Source organism: Chiloscyllium punctatum, chromosome 10 (genome assembly GCF_047496795.1).
Source record: "Chiloscyllium punctatum isolate Juve2018m chromosome 10, sChiPun1.3, whole genome shotgun sequence".
Taxonomy (NCBI): domain Eukaryota; kingdom Metazoa; phylum Chordata; class Chondrichthyes; order Orectolobiformes; family Hemiscylliidae; genus Chiloscyllium; species Chiloscyllium punctatum.
Window position 1 is genome coordinate 81,335,457 of NC_092748.1, and position 23,985 is coordinate 81,359,441.

Sequence of the window (23,985 nt, forward strand, 5' to 3'; positions counted from 1 at the left end):
TCTATCACTAAAGTAAACATAACAGAATTATGATCGCTATCACCAAAGTGCTCACCTACTTTCAAGTCTAACACCTGGCTGGGCTCATTACCCAGTACCAAATCTAATGTGGCTTCGCCCCTTGCTGACCTGTCTACATACTGTGTCAGGAAGCCCTCCTGCACACACTGGACAAAAACTGACCCATCTATAGTACTCGTACTGTAGTGATCCCAGTCAATATTTGAAGTCTCCCACGACAACTACCCTGCCTCTCTCACTCCTATCGAGAATCATCTTTGCTATCCTTTCCTCTACATCTCTGGAACTATTCGGAGGCCTATACAAAACCCCCAACAGGGTGACCTCTCCTTTATGTTTCTAACCTCAGCCCATACTACCTCAGTTGACGAGTCCCCAAACATCCTTTCTGCAACTGTAATACTGTCCTTGACCAACAATGCCACACCTCCCCCTCTTTTACCATCTTCTCTGTTCTTACTGAAACATCTAAATCCTGGAACCTGCAACAACCATTTATGTCCCTGCTCTACCCATGTCTCCGAAATGGCTGCAACATCGAAGTCCCAGTTACCAACCCATGCTGCAAGTTCACCCACCTTATTGACACACTTCAAACCAACTTCTTGCTTGTTGGTGCCATCTTGTGTCCCTGAAACTTGATTTTAGACCTCCCTACTCTCATCCTTTTCTATACTCTAACTACAATTTTGGTTCCCATCCCCCTGCTGGATTAGTTTAAGCCCACCCCAATAGCCTTAGCAAATCTCCCCCTCAGGATATTGGTACCCCTCTGGTTCAGATGAAGACCATCCTGCTTGTAGAGGTCACACCTACTCCAGAAAGAACCCAAAACTCCTCTTCCTGCACCATTCCTGTAGCCACGTGTTCAACTCTCCCTATTCCTCGCCTCACTAGCACATGGCATGGGCAACAAACCAGAGACAACACTCTGTTCGTCCTAGCTCTAAGCTTCCATCCTAACTCCCTGAATTTCTGCCTTAAATCCCCATCTCTCTTCCTACCTATGTTGTTGGTGCCTATGTGGACCATGACTTGGGGCTGTTCCCCCTCCCCCAAAAACACTATCAGAGACATCACAAACCCCTGGCACCTGGGAGGCAACACACCAATCGTGAGTCTCTCATGTCCCCACAGAGCCTCCTATCTGTCCCCCTAACTATGGAGTCCCCAATGACTACTGCTCCTCTTCCCCCTTCCCTTCTGAGCAGCAGGGACAGACTCTGTGCCAGAGCCCTGTACCCCACTGCTTTCCCCTGGTAAGTACCCCCCCCGCCAACAGTATCCAAAACGGCATATTTATTGTTGAGGGGAATGGCCACAGGGGATCCCCGCACTGCCTGCCAGTTCCCTTTCCATCCCCTGACTGTAACCCATCTGCCATTTTCTCGAACCTGAGGAGTGACTACTTCCCTGTAACTTCCTCTTAATAACCCCCTCTGCCTCCCGAATGATCCATATCCTCAAATGTAATTACTACCAACATGATTGATAATGTCTAGCCTGAACTATTGAAAATAAAACCATTAGTTGATTTTGAAGCAAATAACTAATTTTTGGTATGCTGTACGAGATAAATAAATTAGTCTGCTAATGGTACATTCAAGACAATTTGGAAAAAACAAGTAATTGGACATACATTGCAGTCTTAGGCATTAGTTCAGACTGTGCAACTATGATTTCACCAGCCCTCTGCAGCTGGGCTGGGTGCTTGGAGAATTCATCAAATGAAAGTAGGTGGCCATTTAATCGGAATAAGTGCACATAAATAGCCATTATATGAGCTGAGAAATGAGAAAGACACTTCAGTGTGTAGAGATCACCAACTATGTTGAAGTAGCCTCCCAAGAGGGAATATTCCTTTTTGGCTGCTACATGGCGACAGAAAATTCCACCAGAAACAATGGCTACCTACCTCCATTGTAGGAGAGGTTAGCCTTCTGAATACCATGGTCTATTCCCCTGGTCCATTCCCCCAAAAAAGAAAGTACTATTGTGTCAAATGATACTTCAGACTAAAATATTGCTATGAATGAGATCATAAATAAGTAAAATAAATGCCAACTAAAGATGTCAAACTGAACAAGGATAAATGGAATCCAAGATGCGCAACATAAAATGTAGTGCTGAATGATATGGCTAAAAAAGAGGTCAAGCTGCCTGCATCATGCTTGAGCTAATAGTCTGGATGTGAACTAAATTTAGGGTTAGCTATAGTTAAAGCAGTGTTTAAGTGCTATCCATTGACAAACTGGATTTATAGCAAACTCCTAGAACTACTAAATATCTGCACTAGGTTTTCCCCAGATTTGGGGAGATAATTGCTCCCAATGAAGAAATAGTATGACTTTCCATAGAGCTAACTCAATGACAAGTGCCTGAATGAAGTTCACTAAATTAATTTTGACGCACTAGAACAATAATAGTTCAGCATTAAAAACATGTAGCTTCATGGTTTGATTGATCTGATGATTATGAATAATGAAACGCAAGAAAGGGTAGCCTATGCCTTTAAACATCTTATTGCTTCTGAAGAATGAATAGGAACATTCCACATGTAAGAAGATTAGCTTGTGCCCTGTGTCTCAAGATCTCCAATAAGTGGAAATAAACTATGCTCAAATTGGAAAAGAACTCTTAGCCATTGCTTTTCGTCTACAGAGATTTAATCAGTAAATTTTGCGAAGAAAAGTACTGTGCAATATTATCACAAACCACTTGAAGATATTTGGATTAGTAAATCATATAGCTTCAGAGATAGATTTATACTTCTGAAGTTGGAAAATCAATCACTGTCTACATTTAATGCATTAAGGTTTTTGTCTATGAGGTTAAATATCTACTCCTCACAGTATGATAGATTATAAATGGAGTAGTCATATTAATTGATCCAAAATCAAAAACAGAAAAAGTTTTTAGAAAAATATCAATAATCTACATTCCTCACTCCTGTTTGAAAAAGGAATGGTAGTACTTAAGGTGCTTGTATAATAGGTTAACATCTGAAATAGGTGAAAATGACAAGCAAACGGTGGCCTGACACAAGAGATATGCCAACACCTGACTCCAACTTTTTTCAATTTCAGAGATGAAAGAAAGGATAGATCAATATTCAAGTGACTTTGAGTAGTTATACTGCTACATGCGAGAGAAGAGATAAGGCAAGCAGCTCACTCAAGCCACATCCGAATTACAGAAAGCCAGAGGAATGATTTATTAGCCTCTGAGAAATAAGGACATTAAGATTTAAATATTTGTTTCCAAACACACAAAATGAAGTTGGTATTAATCACCAAACATTCGAAACAAAATGTGAAATGTGATAAAGGCAAATGGATGGAGTTTATTTCCAATGTTCTATTGCATAGATTTCTTTGAAATTGACAGTCTGCCTGATGAAAAGAGAAACAAATCATAGCCAAGATGAAAGGTAACTTTGCATGACAAAAGCATTCAAAATAATGTCCTAACAAACACTGGGCTATCATTAAACTCGAAGAATCCATGAAATTGTGCAACGGCATGAATTTAGTAACATCAACAGGTAACTAGTAGTTATCTGTTGTCAACTATAGAGGGAGCTTAGAAAATTGACTCTCTTGAGCACACATTTATTTGATCAACAACCACATTTTAAGAAACCCCCAAGGGATCAATGGAGCATTGATTTAGTATTAACAGATTAAAAGGGAACAATAAGCAAAGTAGAAGAAAAGAACCATTTTGGATTTACTGGATTTATATTCTGACCTTCATCATTAGAGGTGAGGGTAGAAAATAAAAGGATGCCAATTAAACAACCAGAGTTTAAACAAACTCAATTTTTTAGAGTGGGACAAAATATCTGAAATATTATGAAGTGATAAAATGGGACAAGATGTGATAGACCTGTGGTATAGTTTTAATCAGGGAGATTTTTGGATGCAAAAAAATTGCTGACAAACAATATGAGCAACATGTAAGAGAAGGATTATTTGTTTCAAGACAAATCTTGATAATGTGGGAACTCTGGCAAGGTTGGCATTTACTGCCCATCTCTTAAGTGCCCTTGAGAAGATACATATTGGCATTCTTGTACCACTCTACTATGTGTAATGAGTCAAAAGGTAAAGAGTACCAGGATTTAATCCAGTGACAGTGAGGAATGGTGATAAGTGTTCAAATCAGAATGGTCAGTGGTTTGGAGGGGACCTTACAGGTTGTAGTATTTCCATGCATCCACTGTCTTTGTCTTCTGTGGGGTGGTAGCTTTTAGTTTGGCAAGTGCTACAATAAAAGCTACAATAAAAGTTGCTGAGGTGAATCTTGGAGGAAATACACACTGCAGCCACATTATAAGAATGTTCGTGAAGGAACAAGATAGAAGATATTGGATCCTGGATAAAGTTGTGAAACAAATTGGAAAGAAAGAGAAACCATGAAAACACATGTTTGAATATTCAAGAATGGAAAAGGTAAGGGAATCAATAGGAAAATAAACTGAGAAAAGTCAAAAACAGATAAAGACTCCAAAGTGGGATCAGAAAGAAAACTTGGTTGCGCAAACAAAGTGTAAAATATGCCGTTAATATATCAGGAGTATATGTATTAAAAAGAAACGCACAAGTACTCACCACAAATTCATGAAGTGGAGAGACTTCTGTCTCCACAGGTTTTGTTATAGATGTTTATGAAACTCAAACAATTGCACAATTTCTCAAGGACATTTTGGTCAGCTGACTGGACTCAAAATTATAAAGTAGTAGATGATTCATCACGTTATAAACCTGCATGTCTTCCTTTCACTAATTGAAAAGCATTTTAAAGTAACTTTATCAACAACACAAGGAAGCATCATGAAGGACATGAGCTAATTCAAGGCAGTCAGCATTGATAGCTCATTTGAAGCCTTCTCATCCCAGTGTATATTCACCTTAATTCTCATGCCTTTAATGATCAGAGAAGCAAACAGGAGCTTGCATTCCAGTATCATTTCTCATTGCTAGACCAGCTGTCAATTGCCAGAACCAACATTTGTCTGTTGTAGTCAAAATCACTGCTGCTGTGAATTTTGTTCCCTCCTTCTGCTTCCATATTGCAACAAGATATATCAATAAGATTTGTCAGTCTGCAGGCCATGCTTGCATCCCATGCCTTGTCTTTCAAAGAAAACACATGAAAATTGCTCCATGGACAAATAGAAACAGTAAGGTGAGGCTGTAGGTTTATACAAGTTGACATGTTCACTTAGGGCACTATTCACTGCACATACATCATCTTCCAAAGTCACATTGCCAAAATAATGTCTAACTAATGTGTGGTGTCTATTGCTTAGTATACTAGAAGCTGTCATTGACTTGTGATTGACCTTATGATATAGCTATTCATTCACCAAACTTTAATCTTGCACATCAAGTTAGAAGCTGGTCATCTGAAGATAAAGGAATATTGTCACAATGTTGGTCTTTTTAGAAGATTACTATGCCCTTGAGCTTCTCCCCCGCCCCCCAGAGTGTGGGTCATTGGCTAGACTACAACTAGGCTGGGTTTGAAAGGTTTATTGGGGCCCTTTTTGTTTAACCCTAACAGATAATGCCTCTGGCCTAAGACTTTCATGTCTGAAAAATAACCAGAATAATCAAAGGGGAGTGGTCAGCTGGCTGTTAGGCTGACCTTCATTTAGATTAGAGTTTTTGATTCAGTTCAGCAGCAGTATGTATGTGAAGAAAGGATGTTGGTTCTCCCCTTCCTTCTGCCCTTCTGACTTGGTAACCTGTAACTTTGTGTCATGTGCACTCCTTGTTCTAAGGGGGTCTGTTTGTTGTGATTGTTGCAAGTATATCCGGAACAGCATCAATAAGTCGGAATAGTCTGTTGGGTTTTTGGATAAGTTATCTGGGATTCTATTTTCTGTTCTTTGTGTTTCATTCCGTAATGTTGTAAATAAATTCTGTTTGTTTAAAACTTGGTAGTTGGACCTGCTAATTTACTCTCGGAATATCCACTATACACTTACCTAAAACAAACAGCAAAGTTACGGTCTGGGCTACCTGCTTAAAAATGTTTTGAGGGGTCGGGCCTGGTCCATAACAATATCTTTCAAACGGTGAAAATCACAGTCAATGGCAAAATATGCTGCAATCAGATTGGTAGCTCAAATTTACCCAACCAAGGTCAGAAATGTGTTCTAATGATTTACCTAACAGCAGATTTTCATTTAGATATCATTGAAAAAAACACTCTTCCAATTCGTACCACCTAATAATTATAGAGGGGTTATAAGAATGATAGTAAAGCTAATGGAAACCAAACTTTTATGTGGTTTCCTGAAGCAATGTTGGGCCTTTCTATGTAATAATGTTAGTGTTCTGATAGTTTCAAAAAGAAGGACTCACTGCCTCCTGGCAAAAAATGCAGCACTATTTTTAAAAACTGCTGCCCTATTCGCAGGGCATTAGAGAAGTGAAGATCGCCTCTCTTTCAAGGTCTTTCAAGTTACAGATGTATAAAACCTCCTTAACTCCTATGGTCCTTAATTAGCTAATCAGAGAAGTTAGCAGTAGTAGCTTGGAAAATACTTCATTAAGAAATATGCTGACAGACTGAATTTGTATTCAAAACAGCGTGGTCAGGATGATTGGAAAATTGGCTTACATCTGCACCAAATCCAAGGCAGGAGTTACATCAGTGCCCAATAATCAAAGCTCTGGGGGCTCGTTGTGCCAGGTTGGTGTTTGGGGCAAGATACTTAGGCCAGAAACAGCCCTGGGGTCTATGATTTTGGTCACTGGCTGAACTATTTGGCAGCTCAGATCTGGGATGGAAATGCAGCTGATCAATAGGAGCATCTTTGCAATGATAGGAGATTGGACACGTCTTACCAACCAGGAGGAATACTTCAGTTCTCCTGGTTCCACAAAAATGAGAAATTTTTGCTTATTTGTTGAGTAGTCTCCAGGAGTCTTTTTTAAGGATTTCTAATTGAACAACTCAACATTTGGGTCAACAGATGGAGCATAGATGTGCAAGCTCCTGCCATTTGTACATGGATTTTGTAGAATTGGCTTTGGATCACAAACTACATATTAGGGAGTCCTAATAGTTAAAGAGTCAAGAAGAAAATCCTATTGTTTTGACAAGTAGTTCAAGAATATGTTGAATTCCTTCTTTCTTTCAAATTCAAAATTAGTTTTACAAATGTTTCAAAATTGGTAAAAACCCATGGGTGAAATGCAGCATAAATATTTGCAAGCTCAACAGCAGCAAGACAGTAATACTTTAACCATCCGATTTTGTTTTCCAAAATGTCACTGAATTTCAACAGAAGTTAGTTTTTCCCTCTCACCATGATTAATGCTGGATTAAGAGACAATTGAAATACATTAATGAGCCTGTATCACTGCCAAGAAAGATTTCACAAGGCAGTTTTACAACCTGACTGTAACTCCCTAAAAACTGTCACTACCTGATGTAAAATTTGTAGTGATTTTTTTTTAAAAAGCAGCTCACCTTGTCCTGCAAAATATGGTGTACAATGAATTTTCCAGCAGAATACCAATATTGCTGGAAAGGAAATATATTACATTCAAGAATAACTCAAAAGGAGATTTCTAGTAACGTCTGCTATATTTGCATGCCCTATACAACTAAAAGATTGGCTGAATTAAAGCATCCAACATGCAAATTAAATTTGTGATCACAAAAATGAAATTTGGAGCTCTAAAATGGATTTTATCCCAAAGATATGGGCAGCCCCAAGTTATCTTACTCTGCTGCAGTCTATAGCTAACATCATGTTGTTGCTTCTCTGATAATGAGCTGTATCAAGAAATACTGAAATTAACTTTGCACCTAAATGCATAATAGTCAAAAATTAGATTATGGTTAATTGGTATTCACCCTTGCTTTTTAGGTTATGCATTTTGGATGTTTAAAAAACCTTGCATTTGAATGTAGCTTGCAAGCAAGAGAAAAACACTGCTGCTGCAATCACCAAACCATTATTATCCTTTTTTTTAAAAACCTAATGTTCTGAATCCTGCAAGTTCAATTTAAATACCATATAGATCTTTCTGTAGTGAACAAATTATTGCTGAGGACATTTGTAGGATTGGACCAAATACAAAGGCATCAGAGCCAATATACTTTCATGGTCAGTGCCTCCCATTTGTCATTCTGAAAAGTTAAATACTGATAGGCAAATCTCTTGTGTATTACAGAACTAGTGTATTACAGATGAAGTTCATATAATTAATTAATTTTTGGTGGCTACTTCATTACTACAGAAACAACTCCATTAGAAAGAATATTTAGATTTTTTTTCTAAAATTGTGTAAATAGATGAGTAACTAATGGCTTGAGAAAGAAAATGTGCTCATCCACTTGAAATGCCAAGTTAAAATAAAACTGTCAATTATTTCTCAATGTAAGGATCAGTACATTTCTATTCTGTCAAGGTTGGCATTCTGCTGAAAATTCATTGTACATTTTTTATAGGACAATATCAACTGTTAACAAAATGACCAATTTTAAATCAAGCAAGATTTTTTCTGGAAACTATGTAATGCAATCAGGTGGCAAAACTAACTCATGAAATCTTTAAGTCTTAAAAACAATACAGGCTTATGAATGGATTTTCATGGTTTCAACCCATTAATCATGGTAAAAGGAGAAAGAAAAAGCTTCTATTTACTGTAATGACATTTTGGAGAAATAAGTCTGATAGGTGAGAAGTTATATAGGACATGTCCCTCAATAGCTGTTATTCAGCTTGTTTCATCTTGTAAATATTTGCATTAATGTCTCCCACGAATTTTTATAAATTTTGCTGCATCTTGTATATGAAAGATAGAGGGGATTGGATAGCGTCTTATATTAATTACCATTAATAAAGATCATGTTTTCTTCTCCACTGCTCAATGTACCTTTAAATTTTTAGAATATTAGAGTGTTGCAAGACAAGCCATAAATCTATTGAAGTATTTTAAACAGTGCAACACACTTATTATTCTCAGAACTGTAGCCAACATACTCGATCATAGCTTTATAAAGCCTATTTTATCATAACGTAATACATTTACACAATTTTACTGCTTCCTATTCATTATTACACATCATTAGTGTTATAATGGCTGCATTATCAGGAAAATATAAACAATAGCTTTGGCAAGAATAATATTTAATTTAACCCATTGTTAGGTGAACGTAGTCAAGTAAGTTACTTTCATTTTTCACTCAATATAATTCACCATTCCAAATCTACAAAATGTATCATTTAATCATTGATCTTGCATTTATCTCTTTTGGAACAGGTTCTGAGTTGGAATTCATACAAAAGAAGAGGGTCACATGTGGGCTACTTTCCTACCTAGGGCTTCCTCCTCTCCCAATCTGCTTTACAGTTAAGTTTTGAGGAAAAGGGGAAGAGAAGATGTAGGCATCTATATGCATCGCTGGTTCAAGTAGTTTCAGGACACTCACTTTCTCACTTACCCCCTCCTACAACCCCACACTGACATGTGCACACACAATCTCTCTCATTGCCCCCCCACACATGTACACTCCATCCTACACACACACTTACATTCTTGCTCCCTCACACATGAAGGCAGAGAAGGTAGGGTCAGGGATAACGTAGGGAACTTGGAGTCTGAGCAGATTTAAGCGAAGCCCTAAATGAGTTTTTTTGCTTTAGTTTTCACTAAGAAAAAGGACCTTGTTGTAAATGCGAAGTTTGAGCAGTTGGGAAATAGGCTTGAACAGATCAAAATTGATGAAGTTGACGTGCTGGAAATTTTGGCAAGCATTAAGATTGAGAAGTCCCCAGAGCCAGACCAGATTTATCCTAGACTGCTCCGGGAAGTGAGAAAGGAGATTGCTAAGCGCTGGTGAAGATCTTTGCTTCCTCACTCTCCATGGGAGTCATACCAGAGGATTGGAGGGAGGTGAATGTTGTTCCTCTTTTCAAACAGGGTAATAGGGAAATCCCTAGCAATTATAGACCAGGCAGTCTTAATTCTGTGGTCAGCAAGGTTTTGGAAAGAACGCTGAGGGATAGGATTTATGACTATTTGGAAAAGCATGGCATGATTAAAGGCAGTCAGCATGGCTTTGTGAGGGGCAGGTCATGCTCACAAATCTTATTGAGTTCTTTGAGGAAGTGACGAGACAGGTCGGCGACAGTCGAACAGTGGATGTGGTGTTTATGGACTTCAGCAAGACATTTGATAGCGTTCCCCATGGTAGGCTCATACATAAAGTCAGGAAGTATGGGATACAGGGAGATTTGGCTGTCTGGACTCAGAATTGGTTGGCTGACAGAAGACAGAGAGTAATTGTAGATGGAAAGTATTATTCCTGGAGGTCAGTGTTGAATGGTGTCCTGCAGGGCTATGTACTTGGGCCTCTGCTCTTTGTAGTTTTTATAAATGACTTGGATGAGGAGGTTGAGGGGTGGGTATGTAAATTTGCCAATGACACAAAGGTTGGTGTACCATTAATAGTATCGAGGGCTATTGCAGGCTGTAGCGCGACAGACAGGATGCAGAGCTGGGCTGAGAAACGGCAGAGAGAATTCAACCAAAATAAATGCAAAGTGATACATTTTTGAAGGTCAAACTTGATTACTGAATATAGGATTAAAGACAGGATTCTTGGCAGTATGGAGGAACAGTGCATAGATCCCTCAAAGTTGCCACCCAAGTGGATAGGGTTGTTAAGAAAGCATATGGTGTTTTGTCTTTCATTAACAGGAGGATCGAGTTTAAGAGCCTCGAGGTTTTGCTGCAGCTCTACAAAATCCTGGTGAGACCACACTTGGAATATTGTATCCAGTTCTGATCGTCCTATTATTGGAAAGATACAGAGGCTTTGGAGTGGGTGCAAAGAAGGTTTGCCAGGATGCTGCCTGACCTGGAGGATTTGACTTATAAAGAGAGGTTGACTAAGCTCAAACTTTTCTCTCTGGAGAGGAGGAGGAAGAGAGGTGACCTGATTAGCATATACAAGGTAATGAGAGGCATGGATAGAGTCGATAGCCAGAGACATTTCTCCAGGGCAGGATTGACTGGCACAAGGGGTCATAGTTTTAAGGTGTTAGGAGGAAGGTATAGAGGAGACATCAGAGGTAGGTTCTTTAAGCAGAGAGTTGTGATTGCATGGAACGTGTTGCCAGCTTTGGTGGTGAAAGCAGTGTCATTAAGGACATTTCAGTGACTGCTGGACATGCACATGGGCAGTAGTGAATTGAGGGGTGCATAAATTAGGTTATTTTATTTTAGATTAGGAATAATCCTTGACACAACATCATGGGCTGAAGGGCTTATTCTGTGCTGTACTTTTCTATGTTCTATGCCTGGCTTTGTCCATGCTAAACAGCAGGTCAAGACAAACATACTGAGAGTCTTTAAGCAAAAAAGCAAGACAAGGCAGGGAAGAGATACTGTAAAGGTCATGAGCACTAAGAAACCCTGGAATGTACCCTGGTCCAATTCATGAGTTGAGGGTTTTTCCCTCTGCAGTGTCCTGTCAATGGGCTTCAAAGTGCAGCATTGAAGTGTGTACCTCTATGTACCTGAAGGTTACATTTGGGTTGCACGTGGTTGTCATCCATGGAGTGTGGCCTGAAAAATTAGTGATTACTTTTGGTCCAAAATGGAGGGCTAGAGAAGCAAGCAACGAGCTACAGTCTCAAGCCACTGGTATCACTATCTGATCTCTGTCTGGTTAATGGGAGAAGGGACAGCTGCTCATAAATGAGGAAAGATAAGGTAATAATGGCACACTGATGCATCCATATAAGTCTCTCACTGTTCGCTAGTGAGATTCTTGTATTGCCGTTCCATACTTGGTTGGAGAATTGGATATTTTGTGCTCAACTTTGAAAATCTAATCATTGCTGACCTCCTATTCTCCCAACTTTCTCACCAATGGCCATATCAGAGTTTTGGACTGTTCATATGTAAATAAAGGGTGACCTGGTAACAGGATACTAGCCTCTGCGGAGTTAATTCATTTAAGATGTTCTGCTAAGATAATAGCTTCTGAAAAACAGCCCAAGCATTAATCCTGATAATCCCTGGGTTATATCATTAAACAATGGTTATTACTCCAAGAACATTTTTCTTCAACTCTCAAATGGCACAGGCAACTTTTAGTTAACTTTTACAGGGCTTAGCTTTAAGTAACTTTGCATTTTGAATCTTTTATTTAATATTTATGCACATACTGACTTTTTTTTATTTTTAAAAGGCTGTAGATTTAAATAAGTTCACATTGACAGAGTGTCAGGTATCAGAGTGTCGGCATGCCTGACGCTCCCCCTTCTTTTTCCCATGAATCTTTATTCAGTTTTCACCACCAGGAGGAAAAGAAACACCCGAGTGGCCAGTGACAAGCAGTGCCCTTCACATCAAAGGGCAATGCTGTGTGATCAAACAGTGAAGGGGAGGGCAGGGATTAAATCAAAATAGAGTTGGAGAGGGAAATGATGCACTCCACTCCTTGTGGCATCCACCTCTCCCTGAACAACTCCAGGGTGTTGGTGGACACCACGTGCTACAGTCCCCCTTTTTTTTTCTCTTAGAGAGTCCTTGCACGCGCACACACTGATCCAGCTCTGTCAGAGCCAGCTCTCAGGGTGAGCAGAACCTCTGACCCTCCTGTTTCTTTTTCTTCTTTGTTTTTCTTTTTTTAAATTTTTACTTAACTCCCACACTACCGCCTAACTGCGGTAGTGCTTATTTTTTCCCCAGCACCCATGGTGTGTGTGTGTGCAGGTGTGAGACACAGTGAGAGACACAAAGTGCATGAATCTTTATTCAATTTCCACCACCAGGAAGATAGGAAAACACCCGAGTGGCCAGTGACAAGCAGTGCCCTTCACAAAAGGGCAATACTTTGTGATCAAAACAGTAAAGGGGAGGGTAGGGACTAAATCAAAATAGAGTTGGAGGGGGAAATAATGCACTTCACTCCCTGCGGTGCCCACCTCTCTCTGAACAACTCCAGGGTGTTGGTGGACACCGCCTGCTCCTTCTCCAAGGACACCCGGGCTCTAACGTAACCCCGGAAGAGGGGCAGGCAGTCGGCCCTAACGATCCCCTCCACGGCCCGCTGCCTGGACCTGTTGATGGCCAGTTTGGCCAGGCCCAGGAGCAGACCCACGAGGAGGTCTTCGGACCTGCCCTCCCTCCTCCGTACCGGGTGCCCGAAGATCAGGAGCGTGGGACTGAAGTGCAACCAAAAGCAGAGGAGGAGGTTTTTGAGAAAATCAAAAAGGGAGTGCAAACGCCTACACCCAATATACACGTGGTCCATGGACTTCACAGCGCCACAGAACAAGCAGTTGGGCTGGGAGTCCGTGAACCACCGCAATCTGCGGTTGCAGGGGACTGCTGCGTGCAGCACCCTCCACCCCAGATCCCCGAGAGAAAGGGGGAGGACTCCCGCGTAGAGAGCCCTCCACTGGGGATCCCCTCCGCCTGGTGGACTCCCCCTTTATATCTGTCAGCCAGGACTCCCTGATTGGACAAGATTAATAATCCAAACAGGGAACTCATTCCAGCATGCTGACCTCATTCTAAGTCAAAAACTGTGGCACTGAAAAAGCATAGCAGGTCAGGCAGCATCCGAGGAGCAGGCAAATTGAAGGGCTTATGCCCGAAACGTCATCAAGAATGTAGGGGAGGGGGGGGGAGCTGAGAGATAAATAGGAGGGTGGGGGTGGGAGTGAGGAAGTGAGGAATAGTATCAGTGTAATGGTGGAAGATGACTGTTCCAAGTACATGAAGAGGCAGGCATAGGTGGGGCCCACTACAATCACGACTAAGTTCTCAAATAATTGACGGCTTAGTTTGGTTATTAAAAAGTTAGCTATCTTTGTTATGGGTTTACAAGCACAAGTTAGATTTATGATGGATTAGGTACTCGAAAGTTCATGAATGCGAGTATATCTTTCATATTATATAGCTCAGTCGGCTGGACTATAGGTTTGTGATGCAGAGTGATGCCAACAGCCCCACAGTGGCTGAAGTTACAGTGAAGGATTCTCCTTCTCAATCCCTCCCCTCACCTGAGGGTCATTACCAGTCAGCTCACCCTGTCTAATGAGACAGCAGCCCTATGATAGGTTTGTGGTAATTTTACCGATATAGTAAAGACTTGAACCTTTATTTCATTTGAACATGGATTCTGAAGTATTTTTAGGTGGATCATGTGCATTAACATGAAAGGAGAAAGGAAAATGCATGGGTTTGCCTAAGGTAGTATTAAGTGCCATGGGATTATGTTGGCGCACAGAGTCAGGTGCTGGCAGAAGGAGGAGGTATCAGGGAGAATATGGTGGTAATTCCCTTGGAGCACAGAGGTCATTGTCCTTGCAACACTGCTGTACATAGACTGAGCGATAAAGGGGTAAGGTGTTGAGGACTGGAGGGCCTAATAATTAAACAACAGGGACAAAGTACCAGAGAACAGAGGTGGGCCCTGGGCCTTCTGAATGGTCTGTCTGTGGCCCTCAGCAACCACTGTGCATATCATTGCTCTCAACTGGGGCAATGGGAATAATGCTATCTTGTTCCCACTCTTCCAGCCATAGCGAAGAATCCACTCGTTCGTTGAGTTTCTCCTGAGGTGCAAATGGCAAATTGGAGACTTTCCAAATCTGCTAAGTGATGTTGAAATCAGAAGTCAAAGGTAGGTTTAGTAGGGAGATTGGGAATGCTGTATTGAGGGAGAGCAATTGGAGAAAGCTTGGGTAGGGAAGTTTGAGATTGGAGGCTGGGGTATCTGGTTGAGACTGGGGCTTGTGGTTATAATTGCAAAAAACTGAAGCTGGCTAAATTGGGGGTGGGGGATGGTGGGGGGAGGGCTTTTGAGAAGCATCTGTTCCTTCTGGCAAATGAGCAGAGCTGAAAAAAAATCTAAGTTGTTAGATCTTGTGGTCTATGTCCCCGTTCAGTTGCCAGATTTCCCAAACACTTGAAACAGCCCACAGCATTTGTGTCAAAACATGAGTAAAACCTGAGGTACACAGCCTCATTAAAATATTTGCATTCCAGGTAGGAATTGTAAATTCTCTTCCACTAAGCCTGTGCACTTTCCAGTAGTTTAAAATCCTCTCACCCAGTCTTTCCGCTCGATAATGATTTAAAATAAGGTATTATTTATGTGTTCAGCTTACAAAGTAACAGGAACATTTATTTGATATTTGGAAGCTTAAAATCAGCTTTTCAACCTGCGATTTCTGAAAATTATTCTGGTTCTGCCTGGATATAATCCTGAAGGAAGAAATTAAATTCCTGTCAATGGAAATTACAACTGATTTAAGATTGAATGTTGAGCAACAATATGACAGCATATGATGAGTTCAAAAAAGAAAAAGTATAGAAAAGAGATGGGTATTATAATTTAAATGTAAAATTTGGTTGTTTGGGACACAGCGATCATAAGGAAGGAGTGAAAGATGAATCTTTGGAAGTAATGGTACAGGGGAAGGATCAGAAGTGATTGCTTAAGATCCTATTGTGATATTCAGACAAGAAAGAGTAAATCTAAATTAATCTAGTCCCAGTGAGCGGAACAATGGAGAATAAGATTTATAAAGAGAGATGTCTGATGTATCTAAGATTGCTGATGAGTTGACGAGTTTGGGAAATTATATCACAAGCAGTTTGTCACTTTGACTATTGCTTGGGACATTTTGAGACCTTGGGGTGGAATGGATTACAAAGATTCAAGCAGAGAATTACATGAGAGATGGGTGTGAATTTGGAAGGCACAATAAGTTTGAGGATTTTGCAGTTGAAGGAGGAGGTGCTGACAATAGTTGTTTGCAAGGTCAGAAAGATCTATGGTGCTATTTTGCTTTTGCAAAGGTGGAATAGATTGTAACATTAAAGGGGAGGGGACTAGTACCTAAATAGCTGGAACTATTAATAATAGAATGGAAATCTAGAGCAGCATGGAGTGGACACTGTAAAACACTTGTAACAAAATACATATGACAATAAGTAAATCAGTGTTCAGAATAAATCAAATCTGGATGATCAGTAGTTTCAACACAACAGATGAAGGGACCAATTGACAAAATACTTAAACTGCCAATAGAAATGATATAACAGTGAAAATACCATTATATTTTAGGATTATATGTTGATTTATTGGACAGTGTATTGGAAGATATTACAAAAATAGATAATTAAAACAAAATTAGTGATGATAAGTGCCAATTCAGGCAAAAATCAAGGTCATTTTTATTTGCATGTCTGATATTACCAGTAAAACATACACGACCTACTTTCAGCATTTTGATGAAATGTCATCAACATTAATGCTGTTTCTCTCTTCAGATACTGCCTGGACTCCTGACTCTCTCTAGTGTTGTATGTTTATATTTCAGATTCCCAGTATCTGTACTATTTGATATTTATTTTTGCAACTCTAAATCATGCACAGTTGACTGTGATAGAGTAATAATAGTAACTTCAATGTTTCAGACATCCACATAATATCATTAAGATCAAGTATTAAAATACAGAAGGGTTACATTGTTTATATGAGAAACTATTCTAACGAAAAAGAAACACATTAAATTATATACTTACACTTGGATTATCACCAACCTTGCCATTGTTACTAAGGTTACTATGTAGCTGTGTAACACCGAATTGTTGCATTTCCTTTCCATAATGCATGTATAGATTTGGCTGGCAGAAGCTAAGAGCTGTCGATGCACTTCCAAAGCATGAGTATTTGTCACTATGGTGTTGCTGATTTCCTGAAAGGAAGTAAATAGAGATTAAATTTATAAAACAGAAATATGGAACTTAATCATTGACCCTTAGTGTTCTGTGATATGATGTAAAATTAAGTTATGGGGAAATTAACAGGGTTGTCTGGTCAATCACCACTGGGAAACACATTGATCATGGCTCCACTTGGCATCAAAAATCTATATTGCTCATAACAGTGAAGCCACTGACACAGCAGCTGTGAAAACATTTTAATATTTATTACTTTATGCCCGCAAAACTTAATATTTTACGTTATCCCACTAAATTGGACAATATGGCCTGTTTAACAAGGAAGTATTGAGGTTAGTTAATGTCCAATATGAATTTGGCTCACTTATAATTGAGAAAAAGGAAAGGTTCAATGAAGATATATTGCTCCAGTGATGTCAGGACTCTTTGGATTTTGCAAAGGTGTAGGTGTAGGTGGATGGTTCTTTCACCTGCCACTTTCAGTGTATCCATAGGATGGGGAAAAGTTTCATTTTACTGAGACTTAATTGAAAAGTCATCCACAGGAATTTAAAGGCTGTGTTCTTTAAAGTAAATGAAAAGTACAGTCTCATCTTTGCTACTGAAATCTACAAATGTAGTAATTTAAACAACTAAATAGAAGCTGTATCCACAGAAAGCATGTAATAAAAGGGTGAGTAGGAGGTGGAAAACATTTTTTGTCTGCAATGTAGCTGCCACTGTAGTTTGTTTGAATAAAGTGGGTGTAACAAAAAAAAAAGAAGCAAATAAATTAAAAGTGGTTAATCAACATAATAATAAAAAAGTTCAGAATTATTTGCCTGCTATATGCACAGGACATTAAAACCCTTTTAATTTCTACAAGTATATTTGTTACACCTAAATCATTTATGTGATTGTCATAGATGCTTTTACTATTATGTTTTGAAAATGAGCCAAAGTAAACTTGTACTAAAATAGGACTATAAACTGCCATGGGATATTCGGAGAATTTACAGTGTCTAAAGAATATTTGTTGTTGTGGAACCAGTAACTACTTAAGGTTAAGATATAAGATTTTAAAATTACTTTACCATGCTTGCTGTTTTTCATTTTGCTGAATAATTCCTTACGCTCAGTTCCAGTCTCATTTGTCCCAAATTCTGCTTCTGTTTCATTGTCACTGCTACTGGCTGAGTATGAACAGAGATGCATTGCTTGCTCCTGCAAAAACAATCGTACAGCCGCTAGAACATATCTATTCATTTCATTCAGATACTTCCATTACGTTTTGCCAAAAGGTTTCCATTTTGCATTTGAGGGAGAAAAATATAAATTTCAAAACCAGTACACTGAGAAATTTGTACAGTACACTTAAGAAATTTGTTGATAGATATATATGGGATTGATGTATTTTGCTGCAAACGTTTATCTCACGTTTGTTTTGGTGGTACTGGCATTGTGAAGCAAATAGATTCATATAATTTTATTTTTAAGGTATTTTTGTCAAGTATGTTCAGATAAAGAAGTAAAATGCTCTAATCCAAAACCTATGTTTGTAGTAACAGAAGGCAATATTTCAATAGACTATTATGCTATTCTAGCAGAGTTTTGCACAAATTAAAAACATGGCTATAGGATTTATATACAATTCTAAAAATCAGATTATGGCAGCAATAAAACTCTTTTTAATGGAAACTTATGACGACGACGAAGAACAAGAAGAACAACAAGAAGAACAACAATGATTGGCACCTTTCCTCACCACCATAACTTCAATGGCAATAGGGATGGACAAGGCCATCACAAAAATCCTTACTCAACTGCTAGCAATGAATGATATGCAAAGTACATTGGCAAGCACACTTGCTTACGGAAAAGGCAGTTGCACTTCAATGTAATTAATTATTTGCAAGACAAATCATTTTAATCATTTATCTGATACATAGTAAATGGTTCCATATTTTGTGTTTTCTAACAACAGCACTTACTTTGGTATACATCTCTCTCGCTAGGAAAAAAGCACAGAGAGTTCATGACTCCAACAGATTTGTTCTTAGATGACACATAGGAAGGAATAATCAATTTAAAGTCACAGGTAATTTAAAAACTGTAAGATTAACTAGACAATGTAGCTGAAATCAACCTTTTTAAAAAAATAAGTAGACTAATAAACATCTTCTTCACTGAGGTATTCATTGATGGCCTTTCAGTAATTAGTCCTTTACATGGTTCCATAGTCTTAGAAAATGTACTCTTAAATTTATTTAAATAGATGATAAATTAATGATCCCAATTTTCTCTTTATTTCAAATCAACACCTCTGAGGCTACATCATTTCAATGTGTCAGAACAAACTTTTTTCAGTTACAGAAAACAAAAGGTCTGATTTAAATGATTAGTCAGGTAATGCATGTTAATTATACTCATAATCCAACTTTGCCTGCAAATGGATATGAGTCATTATTTGAGTAATGCTCCAATGTAGAATTTATTAGACAAACTTTGCAAAGATAAGGGCCTAATTTCTCTGGATTCATTACTCATTTAATAAAAAATTACCACAATTTATTTATATAGATATATAAAATATATATTTTAAAAATGGACACCAAATGTAAGGATTTCACTGTATCCTTTTATTACTGTTCTAGGACTGCTTTACTAAAAGCAAACAGAGTGGAGACTCCCATCCTTCGCTGCCTGTATCTAAGATTTTTTATTAAAAAGTTTCTGCAGTTCCTAGTGGACTCAATTCTAGACTGTAAATCAACAATGTACTATCATGAAAAGAGCAATCTGATCTCTGAGCCCGGAAGGATAGCTAATTTGGGAAACTGGGGGAAAGAGAAATCACATGGAGTGGGAATTCTGAAGTTTGAGTAAAAATGTATTTTGAGATCAGAGTTTCAAAAATACTGTAGCAAACTAGAGATAGCTTCATTATATCATTAATAGTGTAATGTTAGATCTAGGCTGAGATAATAGGACGTAGACACCAGTTGCCCATTTCACATCTTTATGACCACAGAAACCAATTATAAAATAGAACAAAACTTTGGGTTCAAAACATCCCTCATGCATTCAACTGCTTCCAAATTAAATTTTCTTAAAAAGGTCAGAGGGGATAAAATGAGCAACCCGACCATCATTATGACACAGCTTTTTCAGATAATACATTAACATTGATCTGTTATTATTCTATTGCCTATCAAAACATGTTTCACAAACTGTTGCATGCCACTGTTTTGAACTAAACCATAGAAAAGTCAAAAGCCATTGAAAGCTAATGTTCTAATAAAAAGATTTTTGTTTAGAACCATTTTTTGTAACCATTGTCAAATTTACTGAATAATCCCTAACTAAAATATCACCAACAAAATTCCAATTATGCAGCTTTTACTTTATTATGAACAAGAACCAACACAATGTACACATAAAATAACAGACAAACGGTACTCCAACTAGAAAGGTAAACTTCACCTCAACATTTGATCTAGTAAAAATATACTTTTCTGTAACCATCAGCATTCACATTACCCCTTGACAGAAAAGTCACAGTTCTCCAATATGCTATTTTCTTCATGTAGGGGAGGTGTTCAACCTGACAACAATTTTCACCTTTGTGTTCACAAGTATGCTTACCATCAGTCAGGCACACCTCTATGAACCTTTGCTCCCTCAGGTCCTAATAGAACCAGAGGTGCAATTTTCCAGAGTTCCTTTTCAAGCAACCAAACAATAACACAACAGTTTTCAGGTTGTCCATTTCTGGGAAAACATCCAGCTCTTTGGCAACACTAAGCTATTCACACAGCTTTTCAGGTTTTAGATGCTTCTAGCCCACTTACAATGCCTGTAGGAGCTTCTGTTCATTCTCTGCCAAACAGCAAAACTGATCTCTTGCAGATAGCAATTTGCTTCATCTCTTCACAAGAGTTTTGTGTGTTCCTTTTCTGTCTCTGTCTGCTTTCTTTTTGTGTCAGTATCTGTGCATTGCCTGCAAGCCCCTCTGCTTGTAGATCTTTTTTACGTCTGCCAGCTACAGAGTTTTTTGTTATAACTTCCTACCCATCGTTACTGCTTCTACATCAAAGATCACCAGGTCAAATGGACCAATATTTCTTTAAAGACAATTATAGTTGATAATTTTATAATTAATGCAAACTATTAACTATGCCTCAGCTACCAAAGGTGAGTATTTCATATGCCTTTTATCCAGTGCCTTGATACCTTCAGAGATGTGTGGACATGCGCACCAAGGTCCCTTTGATCTTTGGTACTATTCAGGGTCCTCAACCATTTATAGTTGAATCTCACTTGTTAGCTCTCACCAGCTACGTTAACCTGATACTTTGTCATATTGAATTCTATTTGCCACCGTTTTGCTTACCCAACCAGTCCATTCACAACTTCCCGTCGGTTGCATCTATCCTCCTCACTATTTATCATCCCACCAATTTTTGTGTGGTCTGAAAATGTTTTGCTCATACATGCAAAATTTAAGTCCAGGTCATTAATATTCACCACACCAAAGACTTCAGCACCCTGCAGTTCCTCACTGGTAACAGAATTTCAATCACAGAAACACCCCTCCAGGATCACCCTCTACTTCCTGCATTTTCACTAATTATGAATCCAACATGGCATTGCCTCAGATTCCATTAAGTCTTACTTTTTTGAATAGTCTGCCATTAGAAACCTTATCAAAACCCTAGCTAAAATGCACACAGACCACAACAAACGTGTAGTTATGCATTGTGAAAATGCTGAGCCTCGAGTATGACAAAGCAGAAACAAGTCAGAAACGTTGAGTCGCAGACAAACTGGCACAAGACAGTGTGCACACAGAGATTTTGCCAGCAACAAGTAGTTTGATGTCTGGTGATCAGTTGATGATATAGGCTTTCTGCCTGCCAACCACCATGTGACTGGTTCCCAGGTAGTGGAATAGCTCATACGAGAGAGTGAGATCGTCAGAATCCTTGGAACCATGACAGACAGGTGATTTTGAGTTACTGTTAATGCAGTTCGAGCATGAGGAGAGGCCAAAAAAAAACTAGAGATTGCAGAAAAAGACAAAGAACGAGCAAAAAGAAGGTAAGGAAAGGGAAATGGAATTGTTAAAAAAAAAGAAAACTAGGAAGAACAGTCAGCAGTTGTGGTACATGTTAGTACTAGCATGGGTTGAAAAGGAAATGAGATCCTGCAGCAGGAATGGAGAGAGTTAGATAGTAGACTAAGGAGGAAGACTGAGGTTATAATCTCAAGATTACTTCCAGTGCCATGCACTACTGAATCGGTAGAGGAAAATAGATCAGTAAAGAGATGTTGGAGGAGGGATGGCTTTAGATTTTTGAATCATTGGGATTCAAAATTTAGGTGACACCTGTACAAGCTGGACAGGTTGTACTTGAATTGGAATGGATCCAATTTCCTTGCTCTGAAGTTTTAAACTAATTTGGGAAGAGGGTGGACACAGGGTAGATATAATATCAGGAGCACGGTCCAATCAGATATAGAGGGAGGAGTGCTAGGATAGTCTACTAGCTGGAAAAGATATGTGCAGGCTAAGGCTGCACATTCTAGAGGTCTAGAATGCAAAATTGTATCAATTTTAATGTAAGGAGCTTGACTGGCAAGGTGGATGAACTCAGAGCATTGATCAATGAGCTACATAAGACAATGAGCTCTAGGAGGTCATTGTACACAGTGGAAATAACAACACAGAAAGGGAAAAGGATGATATTCTAAAGGGAGAATATCCCCTTTCCCCTGTCCCAGGGAAATAGCAAGGAAAGAGTTCAATCTGAGACTAGTACAGTTGGGAAAAGGAGTGAATCAAACAAACAGTCAGGGCAGGCAGAAAGAAAACAGAGAGCAAGGTGGGACTGATAAATTAAACTGCATTTACTTCAAAATGCCTAACAGGGAAGGCAGATGAACTCAGGGCATGGTTAGGAACATGGGACTGGGATATCATAGCAATTACAGAAACATAGCTCAGGGATTGACAGGACTGGAAGCTTAATGTTCCAGGATACAAATGCTACAGGAAGGACAGAAAGGGAGACGAGAGAGGAGGGGAAGTGGCGGTTTTGATAAGGGATAGCCTCACTACTGTACTCAGGGAGGATATTCCTGGGAATACATCCAGGCAAGTTATTTGGATGGAACTGAGAAATAAGAAAGGGATGATCACCTTATTGTGATTGTTTTATAGACCTCCACCCCCCCTCCCCACCAACAACCCAATAGTCAGAAGGAAATTGAGAGACAAATTTGAAAGGATATTTCAGTTACCTGTATGAATAATAGGGCGGTTATGGCAGGGGATTTTAACTTTCCAAACATCGACTGGGACTGCCATCGTGTTAAGGGTTTGGAAGTAGTGGAATGTGTTAAGTGTGTATAAGAAAGATTTCTGATTCAGTACGTGGGTGTACCTACTAGAGAAAGTGCAAAACCTGACCTATTCTTGGGAACTAAGGCAGGGCAGGTGACTGAGGTGATAATGGGGGAGCACTTTGGGACCAGCGACCATAATTCTATTAGTTTTAAAATAGTGATGGAAAAGGATAGACCAGATCTAAAAGTTGGAAGTTCTAAATTGGAGAAAGGCCAATTTTGATGGTATTAGCCAAGAACTTTCAAAAGTTGTTTGGGTGCAGATGTTCGCAGGTAAAGGGATGGCTGAAAAATGGGAAGCCTTCAGAAATGAGATGATGAGAGTCCACAGACAGTATATTCCTGTTAGGATGAAAGGAAAGGCTGGTAGGTGGAGGGAATGATGGATGACTGGAGAATTTGAGGTTTTGGTTAAGAAAAAGGAAGCTATGTCAGGTATGGACAGGAGCGATCGAGTGAATCCTTTGAAGAGTATAAAGGCAGTAGGAGTATACTTAAGAGGGACATCAGGAGGACAAAGAAGGAGATATGAGAATTTTGGAAAATAGAATTAAGGAGAATCCAAAGGGATTTTAACTAATGTATAAGGACAAAAGGTAACTAGGGAGAGAATAGGGCCCCTCAAAGATCAGAGTCAAGATTAGAGTGGTACTGGAAAAGCACAGATCAGGCAGCATTTGAGGAGCAGGAAAATCGACGTTTCGGGCAAAGACCCTTCATTAGGTATCATTCCTGATGAAGGGCTTTAGCCTGAAATGTCAATTTTTCTGCTCGCTGGATGCTGCCTGACCTGCTATGCTTTTCCAGCACCACTCGCATCTCCAGCATCTGCAGT

General features: G+C 39.1%; 1 protein-coding gene across 10 annotated transcripts in view; it reads right to left on the reverse strand.

The window, feature by feature from the left end:
* The window catches only part of nckap5l (NCK-associated protein 5-like), a 753,060-nt gene that overhangs the window by 24,947 nt on the left and 704,128 nt on the right, over nt 1–23,985 (reverse strand). For all 10 annotated transcript variants that reach the window (XM_072579642.1, XM_072579644.1, XM_072579641.1 and 7 more), the window contains 2 exons: nt 17,837–17,966; nt 16,605–16,777 (listed from right to left, as the gene is read on the reverse strand). In XM_072579642.1, coding sequence (XP_072435743.1) covers nt 16,605–16,777; nt 17,837–17,966 — 303 coding nt within the window. The remainder of the gene's footprint in view (nt 1–16,604; nt 16,778–17,836; nt 17,967–23,985) is intronic.